At 45.1% G+C, this 21,932-nt stretch overlaps 1 protein-coding gene across 1 annotated transcript in view; it reads left to right on the top strand.

Moving 5' to 3' along the window:
• SARS1 (seryl-tRNA synthetase 1) overlaps nt 1–21,932 on the top strand; it is a 214,531-nt gene that overhangs the window by 6,828 nt on the left and 185,771 nt on the right. The window contains exon 3 of the mRNA XM_085643409.1: nt 16,191–16,271. Coding sequence (XP_085499535.1) covers nt 16,191–16,271 — 81 coding nt within the window. The remainder of the gene's footprint in view (nt 1–16,190; nt 16,272–21,932) is intronic.

Genomic DNA, 21,932 nt, shown 5'->3' with positions numbered 1-21,932 from the left:
CTTGCCTTTCTTTGAAGAGCTTGAGCTTCAGAAAAATGTCATCCGATCCTTCCCATGAGAAAGGACCCTTGTTCGATGCTGTTTCTCCTTATAACTTCAGCATCATCTAAGATGTATCTACTGAACTACACTGGTCCAATCATTTTATGATTTTCTTCACCAACCCAGCTACTGAGTGCCTCCTCCAGACCAGAAAAAACAGTAATTGGACAGTGACTTAAAAATGATTATGAACTACAAGAATTTACACTCCCAACACTTCCACAAAGTCTTCATACTGTCTCTAGCTTAACAAGGACAAATGGCATGTCAAATCAACCGTGGCACACTTTTCCTAAAATATCTTAACCTCCTTCGACCAAGTTTTGTTATTCGAAAAAGTCAGCTAATAAACCGACATGATAAAATAAATAATACAACAACCGAGGAACGGATGGGCCTTAGAAAGAAATTGCCTAAATTGGAACACACCCACAGCAAACCATTCTGTAAAGTTCACGCGAAAGGCTAAAGGGTACAACCATATATTATGCTTCTTACACAAGAAGACCTGTCCCGCATTTTCAAAAATGCTAAATTACATTTCGTTGAAATCAAAAGCTTACCTAGGTTAATTCAGACTCCTCAGATCTTTTCTTCGTGCCCAAACGTATAGGGACATTTGTCACCAAATACTTACAAACCCAGCTCTATGAAAACAATCTATTCAGTAATAAGCAAACTTACCCCTACATGCGCCAGAGCATGGATATAGTGCAATTTCATACCAGCTAAAACCTTTTAATGGAGGAAGATAAAAATTCACAAACTTATCTTAAGTCTAGAAAACAAAGTGCTGATTTTGATTGTAAGTCACAACATTCTTAAACATAGAAAAGAAACATGGGTTTCAAAAACAAGGCTCTAGAATGGCTAAATATTCTGCCCCAGACTCGTAAGTACAAATTGGCCTCTTTAAATCCATCACTTCAATGATTAACAAGGATTTCCATATGACCTTTTGATATAACCCAAACATTTCTGCCTGTTTGCAAAAATTTATAAATCTGCGTGGTGATTGTTTCACCTATACTCAGACACTGTACAAACCTTTGGGTTGACTCAAAAACTGGACCTCACTGCAGGAAAAACAAAGATCAACCAACATCAGTGTAATTTGCCCTAAAAATTGGAAACTGGTAACTCGCCCAGATTAAGCAAATGCAGATTTGATGGGAAAACACTCAGCTTCAGGTTGCCAACATTTGAAAATCTTTACCACTTGCCATGAGACTAACCATTGCCTTAAAAATTAAGGACATCTCTAAAATGTATATGCTCCAAGGACTATTTTGAAATAGACATCTGAAAATTCTGGCTGTACTTTGCCATTTTGCAGCAGCTTCTGAGGGTTCTCCTTATATGAGCATGCCTTACTCAAACAAGCATTGGCATAGCCAATAGGTCTCGCCTTTGGGACCTTATAAGTATTTAATCATGCAGCACAATATCCTTGGTGCAATATCAATTGTTGCATGGCTAAACACTTATAATGTCCCAAAGGCGAGACCTATTGGCTATGCCATTGCTTGTCTGAATTGCAAAGGTGGCTTTGTGCTTGCAAATCAAGCTGTTTGTTGGAGTAAGTCTGGCTTAGGTGTTCAAATAGTTGTAAGTATTAGGCCCTCTATGTTTGTTCGTGTAACACTGAAAAACACGATCAGGGCTGAGCATGAACGGCAGATAGCATATTTGTAGTTCCTCTTCCTATTTTAAGCAGCAGAACAGAAAAACAGACATTGGTAACTTGAAAGGCCGAACAGAAAGAACACATGCACATTTGCTTTCCACCCTGGCTGTATTTCTCCAGGAGATCTTGAGCATTCCGATTTTTATTTTTTATTTTTTGGGGCATGACAACTAGCACTCATTTGGCAGCTACGAAGGCATCCAGTGATAGAAAATAAACACCTGAGCAATGACATCACATTTCGAATTTTATGAATGCAGGGAGTCGGGCAAGGACATAAATATCGCATGCCACTTCGGCCAGATTTTGGGAAATTGAATAGCCTTAAAAACACTGAAAGACCAAAGAACAACAAAAATATACGCACGGTGAAGCTTGAAAAACAAATACTAAATGCAACTTTAGGAGGGGCGGTGTCTGTACTTTGAAAGTCAGTACATAAGCAAACCCACTCAACTTTGTTAAAATGCCTTTTGCCACCTAGAATCGCCTTGAAACTGCTAATATGTTGACGCTGTGAAGAGACTATGCTTCACGATGTCCCACAAAGCACCGTTAGGGCGCGTTTGGCCTTAGTGCAGTGTATATAAAGTTCTTATCTGAAGGGCCGGATAGCTAGTTCAGACGGTAATGCACGCCACCTACAGGAGAGTGAACGTAAGCATTAGATTACCAGCAATGTACCCGGTTAGATAAATCCACGAGTAAATATCATTGAGATGAATCATATGAACACCTGCTATTCACAGAGAGTATAGACTGCCTTGAGTTAGCCTCATTTAATAATATATTGTTAGTACACCCATCATCATCATAGCGCCTTAGCTTTCAGCTGCCTTCTAGGACGTTGACATAATGCGCTGCATTGAAGAAGGAGGCGGAAGACATCCCTGGGGAAGAGGGCGTCTGGTGAACACCCAACTGCCCCGATTCGAACTGGAACATCTTGGTTCAATTAGTTATAGTGCTGCGAGGGCTGCACAAAAATAGAAATTAACAAGTTATAAGCTGATTCCAAACCTTTTGCCACTACAAGAGAAAATCATAAGCTTGAAACCACTAGTAAATAACAGTATAATGAGTCTTGTATGATGCCGCATTCTAGTTTTTGTGCCATCTCATTGAAAAACATGCTTACAGACTACCTGTATCAAGCCACAGAGTTCATTAAATAATTGCCCAAATTTGTGTTTCAAAGCAAGCAGCAAACTGAAAGTGCTGTAATTCCAAGATGCAAACTCAAGAAGTAGAAACCAATGTGATTTTTACCCAAGTCAAGATGGCAAATAGGACTGCATGGAGAATCAAGGGAACTGCAACTTCAAACGTGCATCTCATTGGAGTAGCGGCAAGATAAAACAACGAGGGAGCACAGAAGTGGATGCCTGCTTTGGCCGAGGGAAGACTACGGAGTGCGCAAGGATCGGGAGCACTCAAGTCAGTCCCTGCTTGTGCCCCGGATGGACCGCTAAGGGCGCACTTGATCGTAGCGTATGTATGCTTTTTGAAGCACCAAAAATATTTCAACGTGAACTCAAAAGAAAGACAGATGAAACGCGATCGGGAGTGAACGTATAAATCCCTTTTCCATGCAAAACCTTATTTAAATGTCACCTTAAAATAAACCCAAACACTGATAAGAATGCCTTTTCAAGCACCCAAAAAATTAACAACACGAACGCAAGCCAATTCAAAGAAGCCAAAACAAGACCGGGAGTGATGCGCGCGCAGGCTGCTCTTTTTCAGAGCACATACTCCTGCTTGTGGCGCACTCCTGCTCGCTCCCGCAAGGTGGATGCCGCCACAAGCACGAGTATGTGCTTCGAAAAAGAGAAGTACGACGGCTAAAGGTCTCCTAATCAGCGCATGTGCGCTGCGTATGCGAGACCTAGAAAAGCAATAATCACTTATGATTAGCAAACTCGTGCACTAAAAAAACATGAACCATACCAATGAGAATATATCACTGCATCATATCCATTTACCTAGTTGGTAAGAAGACCCTCACCAATAATTTGTGACCTGTTTCATTGATTGGGTACTCTCTCATCACTGACCTATTTCTATAGTCAGGATGGACTAAACCAACCATTGGTGCTCTTAGTATAATCTGGAGGGATCCATGAAGTAAGAAGATCTAAGGGATAACCATATCAGGTTAAATACAACAAAACTTGTGTATTTGGATCTTAAATATCTTCACATCCTTTAATCAACATGTTTCAGCCAGTCAACTAAGGCACTTTGAGTCAGTGGCTTCATCAGGACTAACAGATCTCTCGCTATGTTTCCCGAACCTTAAAAACTGCGAAAACCTAGGGGGCACTGAGATAAAAACTACTTTCATACATACACAAGTAGTTTCAGGGATAAATCATAAATGTTTCCTGTCGGATAACATAATGTGTATCTGTAAAACGCACATTCACCCAGAAGGGGAAATTGGTACTGAATAACAGATGTTTGTCACCCACCTCAATGGTACTCCTTTTATTGACCACAGAAGGATGAAAGGCTGAGTGGACCCGCCTGGATTTGAACATGTGACCATAAGGTCGAACACAGGCTTCTACAGTGGATACGTTAGTCCACTGAGGACCAGACCCTGCTTTTTAGAAGAATGGAACAAACAGACATAACTTAAAACGAGAGACTTTTTTTTTATTGCAAATATGTGAAAAAGACAATGGGCATGCAAAAATACACCATTGTGTTACATTGCACTTGTTGTGTTAACAGTACAATCCACAGTCGTTAGACGTAACTATACAGAGCACACCCTAGACAAAAGTGCCCAGGAATGGTCTATTTTTTTTTTTTTTTTTTTTTTACCAGTTCTTATCTCTTTACTAAATGTTCATCCTTAACCTCCATATTGTCAGCCAAACATATAGTGGTTTAAATATGGATTACTGCTTCCACTCAGTATCACATACATACTCCATGTTCACTCTGCTACATTTATATACAGGCATACTTCTTCGTTGATATCTAATATGGATGGGATGAACAGCACTCCGGTTTCCAGAAAACTATCCGCCCACTCACTATGGCGAGTCCGATTTTATCAGGGAAAGCTATTTTTAGGTCCTACTGGCACGTTCTGGTGAGCTGACAAAGAACAGGTGTTCTGTTCTCTCAGAAAAGTGAATGAGCAAACAATACCTTTAAATCTTGTTTTTAACTTGTCACATTTACTCTGCGTTCAGAGACAGGTTAAATATCAGCTTTTGTCTTACAGTTTGCAGTCGGAGAAAGAAAAGTAAACACACCCTCCAGGATAAAATAAGCAGCAAAGTTATAGGATTTTATAAAGTGAACTGTCTTGACCATCGTGCTGTACAAAGAGTGTGAAATGAAAGGCTGTGTGTGAGAAGTTGGCCTGGCATATGCTGGTTACTAGTTATAGTGGCCACCTTGCACCAGTCCAATTCGACTCTTATGGTAGATAGGTTTAAGACACCCTTTAAAAGAAAGCTATCCTAGTGGTAGCTGTGGAGAGCAGCCTTCAGGCTAAGTCTCAGAGGAATGTAAAGCGGCTTGTTTTACCTTATCTCTTGAATTACCAAATGAAAGGACACCACATAGGTATATATATCAAATATATATGGATTTATTTCTAGACACACTCTACTAATCTCTTTATGAGATTAGAAGTCAGGAACATATGCACAAATCAATGTTTCACAACAAATTAAGCACTTATATGGCTGGGGCCCTCGGGGCGTACCAGACCATATACTAAAAAAGAGGTATAAGAAGAACGACTTGAGAAGGGAGATGGCCTATGGTCTTCAGAAGCGCTGGGGCCTCACTAATCCACCCAAGGCAGGTAAGTAAAGGACCCACGGGAGATGCATGCAGTGTGAGAACACAGCTGCGGATCCCAATAGACTTCAATGGAGCAAGTCGCGGTTGGAATTTTAAAGTTTTAGGGTACTTCGGGAGAGTCTACAAGCAAGTCACTTACAGGGTAAGTAGTTTGAGGGCCAACACACACAGGAGCACCGGAGTGCACAAGTTACCTCACCCAGGGAAGCCGGGTGCATAGGTGTCTTTTGGTGTCTGGTTGCGGCGTCGTTTTCAATGGGAGCCAAAGAAGACTTGCTGCTTGTGAAGACAGGAGAAGTGTCCGGTGGAATCCAAGGCTCGATTCTGAAGAAAGAAGACCTGAAAGCAGAGGAGACAGTGTTCAAAGTCACTAGCCAGTGACCCGGGGCCAGGAAGCTGGATGCCCACAGATGTTTCAGGTAATTCACGGGTGTCTTGACTCTTCAGCCACGAGGTCCAGGAGGCGTCGACGACGACCAGGAGCTGGATTCAGATTGTCTCACGAAGTCTGCAGCTTACTGAGGTGTCGGCAACCGGATTGGAGCCAACAAGCCTCGGCAACAGCAAGTCTCGTCGAAAGTGAAGAAAGTCAGCTGTGCAGACCAGCAAGGTCTGAGGGACTCACCCAGCAAGGGTAAGTCAGGGCAGGCCTGGAGCAACCAGGGAAGCCCTTTGGTTCGATGAAAAAGTCTTCAGGGGACCCACAAGCCAACCGGCAATGGATCGCGAAGACGCCTCATGAGGATTCACTTCACAGGAGCCCACGGTCACTCGGGACGAGGTAGGCCTCTGATTTTCGGTGGAAATCCTGCTGGAGGCTTGGACCACACGTGGTCCAATGTACAAGTTCGTAGAACGTCGTGAAGGGGTTGCACTCGACAATAGTGCACGGTACCCGGGTATTGCTGTTCCTCGTCACTCGTGGGGTCCACTCGCCTCAGGTTTACTGGGAACTCACAATGGCCGTCAAGGTCAGGAAATCCACTTCCGGGGCTGCAGTGACTTCGGACTCCGGCGGGAGCGGGAAAGTTTGCGACCGTTGATTCAAAGTTTTGGTGCCTGCCAAGCAGGGGAGTCACTCCTTGACTCCAAGGGGGATTCTTCAGTCTTCCAAAGGTAGTGAAACGTCGAAGGTCCAGGATTCTTCTTGTAGAGCGTCGTCCAGGGATATCTAGTTTGCAATGGCAGGTTTCCCTATCTTATACTAAAGGAAAGGGAGGGACTAGCTCTATGACCACTCCTATGGGAGGGTCAGGGGAGTGGGTGGTTTCACCCCCTTCCCTTTGTCCAGTTTCTGGCCAGAGCAGGGGCAGGTAGCCCCTGAACCGGTTTGAGCTGGCATATGCACAGAGGAACCTACTGCTCCCCCAGTGTAGGACTTCAAAGCACTCTAGGAGTGCACCCACCCAGCCCCAATACACTAAATCCTGTCTGGGAGGTGGTGACACCTCCCTGTGACAGGATGCCTATTGTTGGGCCTCCTCCACTGCGAGTTTGTCAGCAGCAGGAGGGCAGCCCAGTGTCTGCTGGTGGCATCCATTTTGTGATGCCAGGCTCTTTCAGATTTCTACCGTGTTTCCACAGTAGGTACATGTCTATCCCTCTAGAAGGGTAGGATCATACTCCCACACCAGTTACTGATTCCAAGGCGTTTGACACCAAACACGACATGTTTTGATGCAGCCATCCCAAAGTTAGCATTTACCTGTAGGTTTTAATGCACTTAAGAGTATATGGTTTAACCGCATCCACAAACAGCCACAGAGAATAGACTCTGAGGGCTGCAGAGGGGCCCTGCTCAGGCAGAGGCAGCCCTTCACATGTAAACCAAGTTCCCTGCCCTCAGGATTGATAGGGCCTGCCTTAGGGGTGACTGATAGGTTTATATGTGTGTGTAAGGTGAGATATAGGGAACCTATACCTCTGTGAGGAGTGCTAACACTACCTCACCCAGGCTGCAGTAGCAGGCCTGTGGTGTCAGATTTAGTCTGCTTCCCAGGGATGGCATAATACATGCTTCAGCCCCTGGTAGGCCTGTGAAGTACCTATGCCCTTGGTACCTAAGGTACCCTATACTAGGGGCTCATAAGGTACCACAGTATCCAATCACTAGTGCATCTAGTATGCACTTCAATTTGTTTAGAGAGAACAGAGAGGCTGGGGCCCTGATTAGCAGGGACCCAGCCAGACTATAGCCAGAAACCAGTGTAAACATCAGAAAAAAAAGTGGGGGCAACATAAGTGCAGATCCTACTCTCCTACACTGTGGGATATCCGTTTCTTTTCTAACGTATTTAAATAGTTTGTAAATGAACTGTACAACATTTCAAAATGTACTCTTGTAGTTATGAAAGCACTCTAGTAATTCTGTGTGATGAAAACAAGTTTAATATGATGAAAACAAATCAGAACACTTTACTTGATGTGCAAATTAGAAACATTCTTGCTGAAACCCAATTTTCACAGATGATTGTTTATACTATAAATAGTTTTAACAGAAAAACTGCATTTTAGTGGGAAAGTTTATGACCATTTCAAATGGAAATGGCTTGTTCCTTCTACTACTATCATTTGCCATCACTACTTCCATTCCTCTACTCAATGAGAAGAAAGTAATTATTAAAGAGGCATACAATTGGTATGTCCATTCAGACCATAGAGCACTGCTCTGGGTTGCATAGCATCTGAATTGGTGCACTTATGAACAAGATTCTTAGTCGTGTGTGCGGAGGTGAAAATTAGAAAACTACAGACATCCCAGAGGAACCTGGGACAAGTGTACTTATTCCACTGAGCCATGCAGTGGGCTGTTGCATTCCTAACATACACTATTATTGTTTTGTCAAATCTAATCATCCAACAGAAACATTTAGAAAGCTGGTCTTATGAATGCAAATGATTTTGATGATAAACATTCTATTACACTCGATGCTTTTTTTGAACTCTCTGATGCTATCCATTTAAAGGAGAACTGTTTTGACTTCCTAGAGATTACTACCCTATAGTCTGTAATGTTTTTCTGCCAATGAATTGGAGTTATTGCTTTGGAGACCTGTGTCGATCTAGCTACTTTCAAATGTGCCTGGAGACAGCCTTCTGTTTCTCACCAAATATTATCAAATACTCCGTTGGTTCAGTATTTATCCCTTAATTTTTGAACTGCACATTAATGGAATCTAGTTTGAAGGTCTCTAAAGAGCCTATGAACTTTCTGAACTATTGCCTTGCATGCATTTTTTTTAATCAAATGTATTGTAAAAAGTAGCTGCCTCCCTGCTAAGGCCTCCTCCCAAGGCTAATAACGTTCTTGTTGATTGGGAGTTGGCATTCAAAATTGCTTGACGTACAAAGCTTTATTGCATTTCTACATGGTGGTTCAGCTGCCAAACCAATATTACTAGGTATGTCAGTGGTATTAGTCACATTTTCCTACGATTTAGATTGGAGGAGGTGTTGGGGGTGTATGGCCTTGCTAAGCATGCGTCCTCTTGATTTTTGGCAATACATTTCCTGGGAAGATAGTGTCTACAAACCTCTAGAAACCTGTGGTGTTCCCAGCAGTCCATGTTTATTCCAAGTCTTGACCATCACCTGTGTTTTGTCTCTTCACAGCTTCTGTTAAATTTGGGCATAGCATTCCATAGTTAACCTGCTGATTCACATGTTTTCTTTAGGCCGACACAATTCTTCGAATAAAGCCTGCCTCCCATTAATGCACATTTTGACCATCCAAAGGAAAAATTAGGATGATTTGGTGAGGCCTAGTGCATTGAAAACAAAGCACCTTTTAATTGCCTTCCCTCAACAGAAAGGGAAATAAATTCCATCCCCCAGAAAACATTTTAAATCTCGCCATCTCCACCTAGGTTAAAATTCTGACCGTAGGAGTGTTTTGTGGCCACTCCATCATCTTGTGAAGTCACATATTGGCCACATCTGCCAAATATTTTATCAAGATGGTGCAGCATTAGCCCCTTGTTAGAAAAAACTAAAGAGCTGCTATCACAAAAGCTATTGCAGGATTGAAGATCGACTGATTTGCTAATCGACTATGCTAAGAAACACATATTTATACTTGGGCCTTATTTACAGTTGGGTGGACATGCCACCAACCCAATTGAGTACATTGATGTAATTGACTCCAGAAATAGGGCACCAGGGAAATCCACCTCTTGGATGATGTCCCCCTCTGCCAAACTCTTAATAAGACCCCAAAAGTCAGACTTATGAAAGGATTTTACAGATCCCATTCATGCGATTCACAAAATCAATGAGTTGTCAGCAAAATGCCTTTTTCTAATGGAAAAACGTTTGACTTTAAAAATGCTTTTTGTACATCTCAATTGTGGTTTTTTTGTGACCCACATGGAATGGCAATTTGGAAGGTACATAAAAGGAGAGTACCTTCCATATTTTTGCTGTTCGGTTTGTAGTGTATTGATGGATAGCTACCTCGGCTCCAGTTGCAAACCATTGATCAGTTTTTGTAAAGGAGGTAGTAACTAATTCATTCACAAAGGAGAAGGGGGTCCCATGGGTCCATTCAGAATGTGACAGTCTCTGGCGAAGTAGCGGTGATCCATGCTCCCAATGCCTGCCACTCCCAGCCACCACACCGGTATACTCAAAAGGAAAAGTTCTTTAAATCTTTATAAAGTGGCACATGTTCCTTTAAGGAGCATGGACTGCTTTAGCAGGAATGGTGGTCTTTTGTTTCCTTGCAGGCTACCATTCCTGTGTTTTCTAGTCACAGGGGGTTGAAGACTGCAACCTGTCTAATTTACATTCATTGGGCAAGTTGGTCTGTAGCCCTCTCCCTGCAATGATAATTTTGTGATGCATCTTGATAGTACATAGGTTCACAAAAAGACAGCGCAATCAAATTTTGCTAATGTACATCTGGCCCTAAATCTTGCAAAACTGTGCCTCCATTGAAACTACTGATGTTTCTATTAATTATCCCTTTTCCTATTTTTAAGCCACTTAATCAGCATCTTTGCTAGGACGAATCGAAGGCTCTTATCCTGACTTACTGACTTATTTTCAAAATACTACCAAAAAATCTTCTTTCTAGGTTTAATCTGTAGACTTCTCTCCGTCTTGGATCTTTTCAATCTAATAGGACAAATCTGCTGGCAATTCCAAAGGTCCTTGGAATTCAGTCAAAAGTTTTTATCTTCCATAGATGTGATTTATGAAATGTTGCTTCATGGATAACATGTTCACATTCAGGTCATTGAAAAAGTATCTCTTCCAATCTGTCACACTCTTTCATCCATTCAATCATTTACCATTCAAAAGTTCATGGGTCTGTAGTGTTGATTTTCTTGCATTTTCATGTCTTTCAAATTTCATGGTTCTCGTCTAATTTCTGTGCATTATCTTCTGCCCTTCTTTTTGTCCTCTCTCCTCTATCCTACCCCCCATATGAAGTGGTGGTCGAAGACCAGGTAGCACCCTACGCCCTTGCCATGGGCTTATCCACCACTTACTTTGGACCCATGTACTTGGCAGTATGTGAGGTGGCCTTGCTGGCAGAGGCAGTTTGTGTACGTGCACAACATTTGTTTGAGGAGCTCTAGTAGCTCAAAAAGAATAGCAGGGGCTGCATAACTCCTTGTTTAGGTTTTTCTTGTTTACTGCAGGCACAGAGGCTACGCACCAGGCATGCCTAATGCCATCACTCAAAGTTCCAAGAGGGGGAGGGGGAGGGGGGGGGGGGGATGTGTCGCCGCCATCCATGGCAGTGTCATAGTTTTTTAGAAATTATTATTGGGGTGGGTTTAGTAAAACGGGGGGAGTGCATGAGGGGATGTACGGGGATTGACAAGCGAATGGTGCGGTCCTGAGGTGGAAGCCGGGACTCTGTGCGAGCGTTTGGCTGAGACTGTGATTTTAGCTTATTTCATTTTTAAACTGCACTGGCACTTATTCATTTAATGTTGTGACCTGATTTTAACTATTAATAAATCGGTTTTGCGCACGCTGAGGCATTACTCACTTGCTGGGAACCCTCTGTCTCCCTTGAAGCGACCATTGCAGACGATTAGGTTCTGCGTGGGGTAACGACTTTGGGCGCCATCTTGAGTGAGGCGAGGAGCTGGTGAGCGGTCTAGTGCTCGGCCCCTCCCGCCACACAGCAATAAAATGGCTCCCTGGCACAGGAGGCGCAGCGGACGGGTGCAGCGGGCGCGCCGGCGGCGCGCCGAAGGCTTGCAAAGGCAAGCCCGTCTGCGCCCGTCCGTGCCAGTTCCGGGCCTAGGGCCAGTTATGCTGCCGGTTCACATCCTATCCAAAGACACCCCTGGTCTAGATCCCAGCTAATGGCCCTGAACAAGGAAGTGTGTACTCCCCAGGTACGCTGTAATCTGACCTCGCCCACCTGGTCCCACTTCAAATGTGAACATTGCACCTTTTCTTTTTTGAATAATAAATCTATACTTTCTACCTCCTATTCTCCTCCCATTCCTTCTCGCCTATACACGGCTGGCTTATTGAACTGCCGCTCTTTGCCGTGTCACTCTAGTGATATATGGCTACTACTGTCTGAATCGTCTTGGTATTTACTATTTCTCACTGAGACGTGGATCAAAGACTCATCTAATCCAGATATTGCCCTAGCCACACCCCCTGGCTATCGCGTAATAGGAATTAGCCGCGAGGGAGGTAAGTCTGGAGGTGGAATTGCTGTTATTTTACAGAACCATCTAACCATCACCTCTAGGAAAATCTCCAATATAGGTTCCATAGAGGCATTCTATTTTTCTATCTCAGATGCCTCCACAGCCATATTTTCAGGCGTCCTGGTATACGCCCCCCCCTAACGTTCCCCAGTCCGCAATGGTCACATTATTGGCGGCCATTGCTGATCTCTCGCTTAACCATCCTCACTTTACGGTACTAGGAGACTTCAATCACCATATTGATGTATATGATTGCACACGCGCTAAAAATCTCTTAGACTCTATGCAAGGTCTGAATTTAATTCAAAAAGTCAAAGGCCCCACACATTCTGCAGGACACACCCTTGATTTAATTTTTTCAAGCTGGTCTGACCTCAAGTTTCTTCCATCTATGCCCCTCACGTGGTCTGATCATTACTTGATCCCATTTGAATTATCCATTCTTTTACCACCTAAGTTGAATTTGACTATCAGAGACCAGGGAAGAAAGTGGCATAAAGTTACCTGTACGGCTCTGGAACAATTATATAGGAATAGCACTGATTTTGTTAATGATGATCTTAATGTAGCTGTAGCTACTTTTAATAATGATCTTTCTGCTGCCATTGAACAAATTGCCCCTATACAGAACTTTACCTCTCAACGTTCTAAACCCTCAGCCCCCTGGTTCTCAACGTTGTTACGAGATAACATACGTAAATGCAAAAAACTGGAACGTAGCTGGCGTCGTTCATACGACCCTGAGTCCAAGGCCTTCTACAGATCAGCCCTTAAAGAATTCCAGAAACTTAAACGTAATGCCATGAAACAATACTTCATGGACAAAATCAAAAGAGCTGAAAATTCCACTAAGGCGCTCTTTAATATTGTCAAGGAGTTCGCAAACCCATCTGCTTTGGCATGCCCTGTTGTTCCTACTCAACTACTTAGCGATGGTTTGTCGGACTTCTTTTTTGATAAAATTGCGAACATTACAGCAGCTATTCAACAGACTCCGCTAGCTACCACTTCAGCCAATGAAACCACCAGCGCCACAACATTTACCTCTTTTAAACCTCTGTCTGAAGAGCACACTCTGTCCCTGTTCTTAAAATGTAAGTCCGGCTCCCCCCTTGATCCTGCTCCGGCTCAGACTTTGAATGAATTAGCTCCGTTACTGATTAAACCTTTGTTAAAAATCTGGAACTCTTCCCTGCAATCGGGCCTCTTTCCTTCTTTGTGGAAACATGCAATGCTGTTACCAATTCTGAAAAAAACTGATGCCGACCCACTATGTTTTTTAGCAATTATCGGCCCATTTCACTTCTCCCTAAACCAGCAAAAGTGTTAGAGAAAGTGGTGCAAGAGCAATTGTCTGACTACTTGGAATCGTATCACTTGTTACATGACACCCAGTCAGGATTCAGGCCAAACTTTAGCACCGAATCAGCCCTGCTTGAAGCAACTGAATCAATTCGCGAATGCGTGGATAGAGGAGAGGAGGCCATGTTGGTCCTCCTCGACCTATCCGCAGCATTCGATACCATTTCTCATAACATCTTACTTAATCGTCTTTTGGAAGTGGGCATTGGCGGGATTCCGCTGGCTTGGGTGAAATCATTTTTGACAGACAGATTCCAACAGGTCTCCTTTGGCTCTTTTGTTTCCACTGAGAAACCATTGATATGGGGGGTCCCTCAGGGCTCTGCCCTAAGCCCCCTCCTATTTAACGTATATCTTAGGCCGTTGGCAAGGGTGGTTGAATCTTGGGGCGTCAGTGATCTTCTACGCTGATGATACTCGGCTTGTGTTTTCATTTAAAGATCACTCTGAAAGCTCTTTAGCTAATTTTCACCACTGCCTGGTTAACATCGCCTCCTGGATGTCCACCAACAATTTGAAATTAAATGCCGAAAAAACGGAGGTTCTTTTCTTTAATCAGAAATCTGCCATCCCTTCTAACATCTGGTGGCCAGTTGAACTTAATCCCCCCCCCCCCGGCACCAGTTCAGGCTGCCCGCAACTTAGGCTTTCAATTTGATACAGAGCTTTCCTGTAAAACCCAAATCAACAAAGTCTCTTCCTCCTGCTTTGGAAAACTACGAATGATAAAAAAAATCATCCCTTTTTTGCCTCATGAGTCCCGTAGAACAGTAGTCCATGCTCTAATAACTTCTCATTTAGACTACGCAAACAGTCTGTACCTCGGGGCTCCAGCGTTCCTTATTAATCGTTTGCAGATGGTGCAGAATTCGGCGGCCAGGCTGATTTATAACATCCCTTATCGCCATTCAATTTCACCGTACTTGGCCAAACTGCACTGGTTACCAGTGAACTACCGCATTCAATTTAAAGCCCTAGTTCTTACCTTCAGAGCTCTTAATGGGCGAGGTCCTGCATACTTAATGCATAGACTCAGGCTGACTCAGGCGACACGGAACCTGAGATCTAATCATCTTCGCCTCATGTTCTGCCCTCGATACCGTCTGGCACGCATGGGAGGCAGGGCTTTTGCCGTGGCCACCTCTAGACTGTGGAACCGATTACCGATGGAACTCAGATTTGCGACATCTGAGCCTCTATTTCGAAGAAAATTAAAGACCTGGTTTTTCTCCTGCTTTTAGCTACATTGTTCATTCTCAGCTTGTCCTCTTTTACCGTCACATTCTCTTGTTGTCAGCGCCCGGACACCCCCGTTGGGGGTAGCTGAGCGCTTTACAAATTTCTAAAATAAAATAACCGGGAAGGAGGATGTGGCAAAAAAAAAAGGTGGTGTGACATGGCCAGCGCTGGCTGTTTCATTGTGCTTTTTTTTGTTTTGTTTATTGTGCAGTGGGTGTGTGAGACATGGAGGGAGAGTTTGGAGGGTGGAAGGAGAAAAGCAACATGGACAGCAGGTAGGGCATAATGGAAAGCGGGTGGGGATGGGGGGAAATGCGAGCGGTAGAGTGGCAACATGGATGACAAGTACACAAGGGAAGCTGCTAGAAAAGCCACTAGTCGAGTGCTGAGACAAAAAGAAAAAAGTGGAGCCCCTTAAGGAAGCACTGGAAGGACACAATTACTGGGTCCATGCTCCAGGTGAAGAACAAGGATAAGGAGTTAAAGTGAATGCAGGTGGTGGCAACTAATGAAAAAATAGCAAATGAGTGACAATGAAGCAAGCAATAGTAAGCAAAGGATAGATTGTAATCCCCCTCCCTTTAAGTAAGCACACTGTCTCGCAAGCGACCTCGAGTGCAGTCTCCGGCAAGGCCTAAAAAACTAAGACCAACTAACATCTGTTTAATAAGCTCTCAAGATCAGAAGCTGGCAACTTCATTCGCATTCAACAGATGCACATTTGGAGGGCAGACGTTCTTCATCAGGGTGCCAACATTTGGAACTCTTTACTATTTGACATGAGACTAGTGGTGGGCTTAAAAAAATGAAAGAAGCCTCTAAACTTGTGTACGGTGGAGCATGTTTTGACTGGGGCAACTGAGAAGTCAGTCAGGGCTGGGACATTTTGCAGCAACAATTGAGGGTCCTTCTCATATGAACTTGGCTCGTTTCAATAAGGACAAATCACATACGTTTATTGAGCCCAGGCTCTAAAGAGCTTGAACAACTCCACCGATGAAATGTCTTTCCATGATATGCCTTTACTTTGTGAATTAGAAGACCCTGACCCAGAATTTGTGGCATGTATCATCATTGGGACTTTTCTCAACACTAACATCATTGTATAATCAGGATGAACCAATGAGATAAATATTTACAGTGCTTCAAAATAGGATTATGCAAATGAGCACTGTCAAAACGCATAGTATTGTGTGGACTATTTTGATTGGAGGGTTCATCTGTTTTTTCTTTTTGCCAGGCGTTTGTCAAAATTCTTTAACATCAGCTGCACTGGTTACCGTATATTCTAGGTAGATTTGACTTCATCTTTTGGTATAATAGTTATTTTGCATGGTATGTTTCAGAAAAAAGAACCCGTAGGGGACAACGAGACCATCCCAGAAAATGCACAAAATCTTGATCACTTCACAGCAGAGATCCTTGCAGTAAGTCTCACTAGCATGCACTGTGAGTGTTCACTATTTGTTTCTCTTTACTTGCTGTTTTTTTTTCTTGTTGTGCATTTTTTCTATCATTTGTACCTAAAAGGTGATATTCACTTTCAGGTGTAATCTTGAAAGAATGGATGGATTTTCTGAATGCACCATCAGCATTTGACTTTTATTTGGACAACAGTGACACTTGGAAATGTTAATTTTAAGAGCTATTAGTTTTTTTCTTTACTCCAGTCTTTGAACTGACCAGACTTAACCGTTTGAGTGTATTGGAACACGACTGTGGCAAAATAAGTAACATTCATTGGGAAAGGCAGGGAAATTCATGCACCATGTTGGGTATCGAACATCCATCCATCAAGTATTTTATGCACAAATGATTTAAGAGTCCTGTAAATTTTGCATTTTTTATGTGCACTTCTTAAAATCTTTTTTTCAAAGTTTTAACTTGGCTCACATTTGTTTTTCTGTAGAAGCACAATTGAATCTAAAACTTTGAACCGAAAAGTTGGGTCCCACTATGGGCGTCTAAAACAACCTTTTTGTATTCGGAGAGAGCACACCATCTGCTTTTTCATGTATGCATTATGTGAAACCTAGTCAAATCCAGCATTGCCACATTTTCAATGTTCTTCTTTCCAATCTTTGCTGATTTTCAATTTAGTTATAGTAAATGAAACATAGAAGAGATGAAACCAAGATTATAGCTTGCAAGTTTGTTTATAACTGCACTAGGGTTATTTGTTTTAGTATAGTTGCTAGATGAATTTATTTAATGGCCCACTGTTGTTGCTCGTAGCCAAGGAACAATTCAGAGTGGGAAAGATATGTGTAGGCTTTTTAATTAGTGAATGTGTCCATCAGAAACATTACATTGTGTTCTCTGTGCATGTAGTACTACCTAGTTCCAAAGAATATATGCTCTCTCATTTCCTCCCTGCCTGGGTACTTCCTAAATAATTAATTAGTAAGACGAAGGGTTGGATATGTCCATCTATTTTCCTTTTCTCATGATACCCCAGGCAGGTTTGTGCATCCAACTTTCCTGAGCCAGATAGTCAGTTTAACACTCTCCTTTCTTTCAGTTTATTTTCCTCACTCCTGTCCCTTTTAGGCTATGAATTGTAAGAAGCCATACTTCTGCCTGAGTCCCACTTGCCTGTTAAACTCTCTCACTAATAATGGAGAATTGCCTACATAAAATTTCTGGAGAGAACACCTTCATCTCTGTTTCCACCCTGGGGTTTTTAGAGGCAGACGTATGCTGAGCCCTCCCCTTTTTATGCACCCTTGTATAAGGCATTTTCGTCTCACCCCCTTGTAAATCATTTTTTTTTTTTAAAACATGTTTTTTATTGCAACATTTTCAGCAACATAACCATCGGGGCAACCGGCACCCCCTACAATCTCCGGTTATATTCTTCGGTTTAGCAACGCACACAGCCATTCAGCCCACATCCCGGGGGCCGGGCGGCATAGATGGATAGTTAAGCAATGGAACACAACTATCGCCTCACAGCGGTGCTTGGTGCATGCCCCATGGGAGCCTCTGCTTTTCTGTCCCACCAGCTACATTCTTCACCCAACTCAGTGTAGCATTACCCTCCCACCTCAGGAACTCCCCCCCCCCCCCCCTCCCATCCCGCCCCCCCCAACTGCTGCTGTTGCGGGCCCCTCCAGTGGTCCCTAACTCTAATTCGTGCCAGCTATCCGGGGTACATCTATTGTCCTCAGCCTCAAGGAACTCCGTTCTCCTCACGCTCCCGTTCCGCCCGCTCGAGCCGGCAATCCTGCAGGGCCTGCTCGATCTGCTCCCATGCCCTTACCCACTCCAGCCCCGCTTCATTGTCCGTCCTAATCGCTTGGCGCCTTCTGACTTCACTCTCACATCCAGACCATTTTAATAACTCGGAGATCCACCGCCCGATCGATGGGCCCTCCCGGGACTTCCAGTGCCACGTAATCTCTCTCTGGGCCAACATAAGCCCCAAGTCTATAAATTTACTCGTCACTTTTGTCTTTGCTGTGTGAGGGAACCAGAGCAGCAGGCACGCCCCCATATCAAACTCGACCTCCCTATCCGTCGCAGCATTCAAGATCTCTCCCACCTCAGCCCAATACGACCCGAGCTTCGGGCACCCCCACAGCATATGCTCTAGTTCAGCTCCCAGTGTGAAGCAGCGCGGGCAAGCAGCCTCCTGCACCTTAAAGTGCCGGCTAATCTTTCCCGGGGTCAAATACGCCCTGTGAACGATGAAGAAGTGCACCTGCTGAAAGCGGGCATTCCCGCTACCCTTCCATGTCCTCCGCATGATGTGGCTCCAGATCGTGTCCGGAATGGGTTTACCTATGCTTTCCTCCCACCGCTCCTTCAGTGCCGCAAGCGGCTCCAACCCCTCCTGCAGCAGTCTAGCCTGTAGGCATGTCACCGCCTTGATCGTGCCCGCCGCCATTGCCACGTACTGGCAGGTTAGCGCCACAGTGGGCTCCTCGAGCCCCTTCCTCCAGTGTTTCTGTATTGCCGCGCTCACCGCCGCGTGCAGGAGATAACTCCCATCCGGGAGGCCAAACTGCTCCTGCAGAGCCCCGAAGGGGGCCAGCGCCCCATCTATATAGAGGTCCCCCACCATCTGCAACCCCAGCTCCTCCCACTCCGCTAGCGGGGACCAATCGCCTCCATGCGGCAGCGCCGTCAGCATCCCCAGCGGGATCTCCGGTGCATAAGGTCTCATCGTCTTTGCTCTCCGCATGCCCCTCTGCCAGCATAGCCGGAGAGTCCTCTCCTCGATGGACAAATCTCTCAGGTCTAACTTCTGTTGCATGACTATGTAAGACAGGACATGTCTCTGGATGCCCGTCCCGGCTCCGGGCCCCGGAATACCCTGGCCACATTCTGTGTCAGCACTTGTAGCTGCGCCGCCAGGTAGTACAACTCAAAATCGGGGACCGCCAGTCCTCCCTCTAGTTTAGGCCGCTTCAGTACCGTCAGGGCTACTCGTCTCCGTCCCGTCCCCCATAGGAAGCTGATGATCTGCGACCTCAATTCTTTAAAGATCCTCTGCGGGATCCATATCGGCAGTGTGCGGAAGTAATAGAGCAGTCGGGGCAGGGCCACCATCTTCAGCAACGCGACCCGGCCCAGGACCGAGAGCGGGAGGGCAGCCCAGAAGGCCATGCATCCCTTCAGAGCCCGTATGCAACGCCCTACATTACCGTCCAATAGATTTTCGACATCGTGGTATATCCGGACGCCCAGGTAGGTAAAGCATTTGGCCTCCCATACCACGTCCCGAGTGGGAGGGCAATACGGGACCTCTGCCCGCAGCGGGAAAACGCAGGTTTTGGTCCAGTTGACCTTGAGGCCCGAGAGCTCGCCAAAGCGCGAGAGCATCTCCACAGCCCCGTCCAGAGCGTCCCCGGAGTCCTCCAGGTACAGCAGGAGGTCATCCGCGTACAGGGATATATAATGTTCCTCCTCCCCACAGCGAACCCCGCCGTACACCGCTCCTGTCCGCGCTTGCGCCGCCAAAGGCTCCATCGCCAAGGCGAACAGCAGGGGAGATAACGAGCAACCCTGCCGTGTGCCCCTGCGCACTGGATAGGCCTCGGACACGACCGCTCCCAGCCGCACCCTGGCCGTAGCGGAGGAGTATAGGACCCGCGTCCAACGTCCGAACCCCTCCCCCAGGCCGGACTTCTCGAGCACCGCGTCGAGGTATCCCCATTCGAGGCTATCGAAAGCCTTTTCGATGTCCACGGCGAGCACTGCCGGCCGCTGTGCTGGGTCCCAGACGTTGTCCATGATACGGACCAGGCGGCGAATATTCCATGCTGTGCTCCTAGTGGGGATAAAGCCGGCTTGGTCCCCGTGAACCAGTGTGGTCATGTACGGTAATAATCTAGTGGCTAATATGCGACTCAATATTTACCCCCTTGTAAATCATGACCCTGTTCTTCTTCCTTCTGAGAAGCAAAACATTTGACTATATGGCATCCCCTAGAGCACCAGGAAAGAAGACCTTGTTTTTTGTGACCACCTTAGATTATTTGCACAAGCATTCTCCAACAGTCTCTGTTACTGAGTGTGTGGTGCCTGCTTGTGGTATGCGTAATACCATGTTTGCAATTGAAATTGGGTTTCCCCCTGTTAACGCCTACCCAAACAAGTAAAACGACATTGCCCTCCAAAGCCCTCCTGGAAAGCATTGGAATTTATTGTGCATGTGATAGGTCAAGGTTTTAGATAACATGGCTTTTTATCTAGTGGCTAGCAGAGGATTTGACAAGGATAGAGGTAGTTGGACATTGTTAGAAATGGTGATTTCTGGTTGGCTAGGGCTTGCGCCAAAGCCAGGCAGAAACCACCACTCTAGTCAGGGCTGGGGAGTTACACGCCAAAGATAACCCCTGCTCACCCCCTTGGTAGCTTGGCACGAGCAGTTAGGCTTATCCTGGAGGCAATGTGTAAAGCGTTTGCGCGCGCGCGCACACAGCAACAACACCCTAGGTCCACCACAAAAGAAACTCCACACAAGGTTATATAAAAATAGCCTTTGTATTATACCAAAACACATTAGATAATATTTCCACTGTGCCAACGGGCACTGGGCAGAATTTTACAAGGGATATGTACAAGACAGGGCCGCCTGGACCACTGTCGGGAATCAGAACTTTTAGAACTAGCACTTAGAATATCACTTAGAACATAGAATGTAAATCACTGTAGCACGCAACCAGTAACTACTGGTAAATGTTAAGTACCACCTATGCAACCCTAACCACCTTAGGAGAATATTGCGCAGGGAACCAGGACCTCACTAGCACCACCTGTACTAGGAGAAAAACAACCACCTAAGTATCACAATACCTGTAGGGGTTTAAGCACATTACACACGTGCAGGGTATGCTCAGATGTGAGTCCCTTGCTCACTTTGCCACTGGATTCAAGCAAGCCTGGCTGAAGACGGCTGAAATGCCAGAAACCGGTCCTAGGAAGCTTGTTTCCGGTCCAGGGAAGGCATGGCTTGGCAGTTCGGGCTGGACTGTTCCCATGAGGCACAGGGTCAGACTGATTTGCATATGGCCATGTCTGAACTGGGGTGGCAGCGTGGGCTAAAGAACGGTGATGGATCAAACCCAGATCTGTTGACTGGGTTTGGGTGTTTGATTGGTTCTGATGCTCCGTCCATCACCACCCCCTTTTGTACCACTGAGTGTGTGGTGCCTGCTTGTGGTATGCGTAATACCGTGTTTGCAATTGAAATTGGGTTTCCCCCAGTTAACGCCCACCCAAACAAGTAAAACGACATTGCACTCCAAAGCGCTCCTGGAATGCATTGGAATTTATTGTGCATGTGATAGGTCAAGGTTTTAGATAACATGGCTTTTTATCTAGTGGCTAGCAGAGGATTTGACAAGGATAGAGGTAGTTGGACATTGTTAGAAATGGTGATTTCTGGTTGGCTAGGGCTTGCGCCAAAGCCAGGCAGAAACCACCACTCTAGTCAGGGCTGGGGAGTTACACGCCAAAGATAACCCCTGCTCACCCCCTTGGTAGCTTGGCACGAGCAGTTAGGCTTATCCCGGAGGCAATGTGTAAAGCGTTTGCGCGCGCACACAGCAACAACACCCTAGGTCCACCACAAAAGAAAC

The sequence above is a fragment of the Triturus cristatus genome, chromosome 1_1 (genome assembly GCF_964204655.1).
Source record: "Triturus cristatus chromosome 1_1, aTriCri1.1, whole genome shotgun sequence".
NCBI lineage: Eukaryota > Metazoa > Chordata > Amphibia > Caudata > Salamandridae > Triturus > Triturus cristatus.
This window is presented reverse-complemented; position numbering and strand designations above follow the sequence as displayed.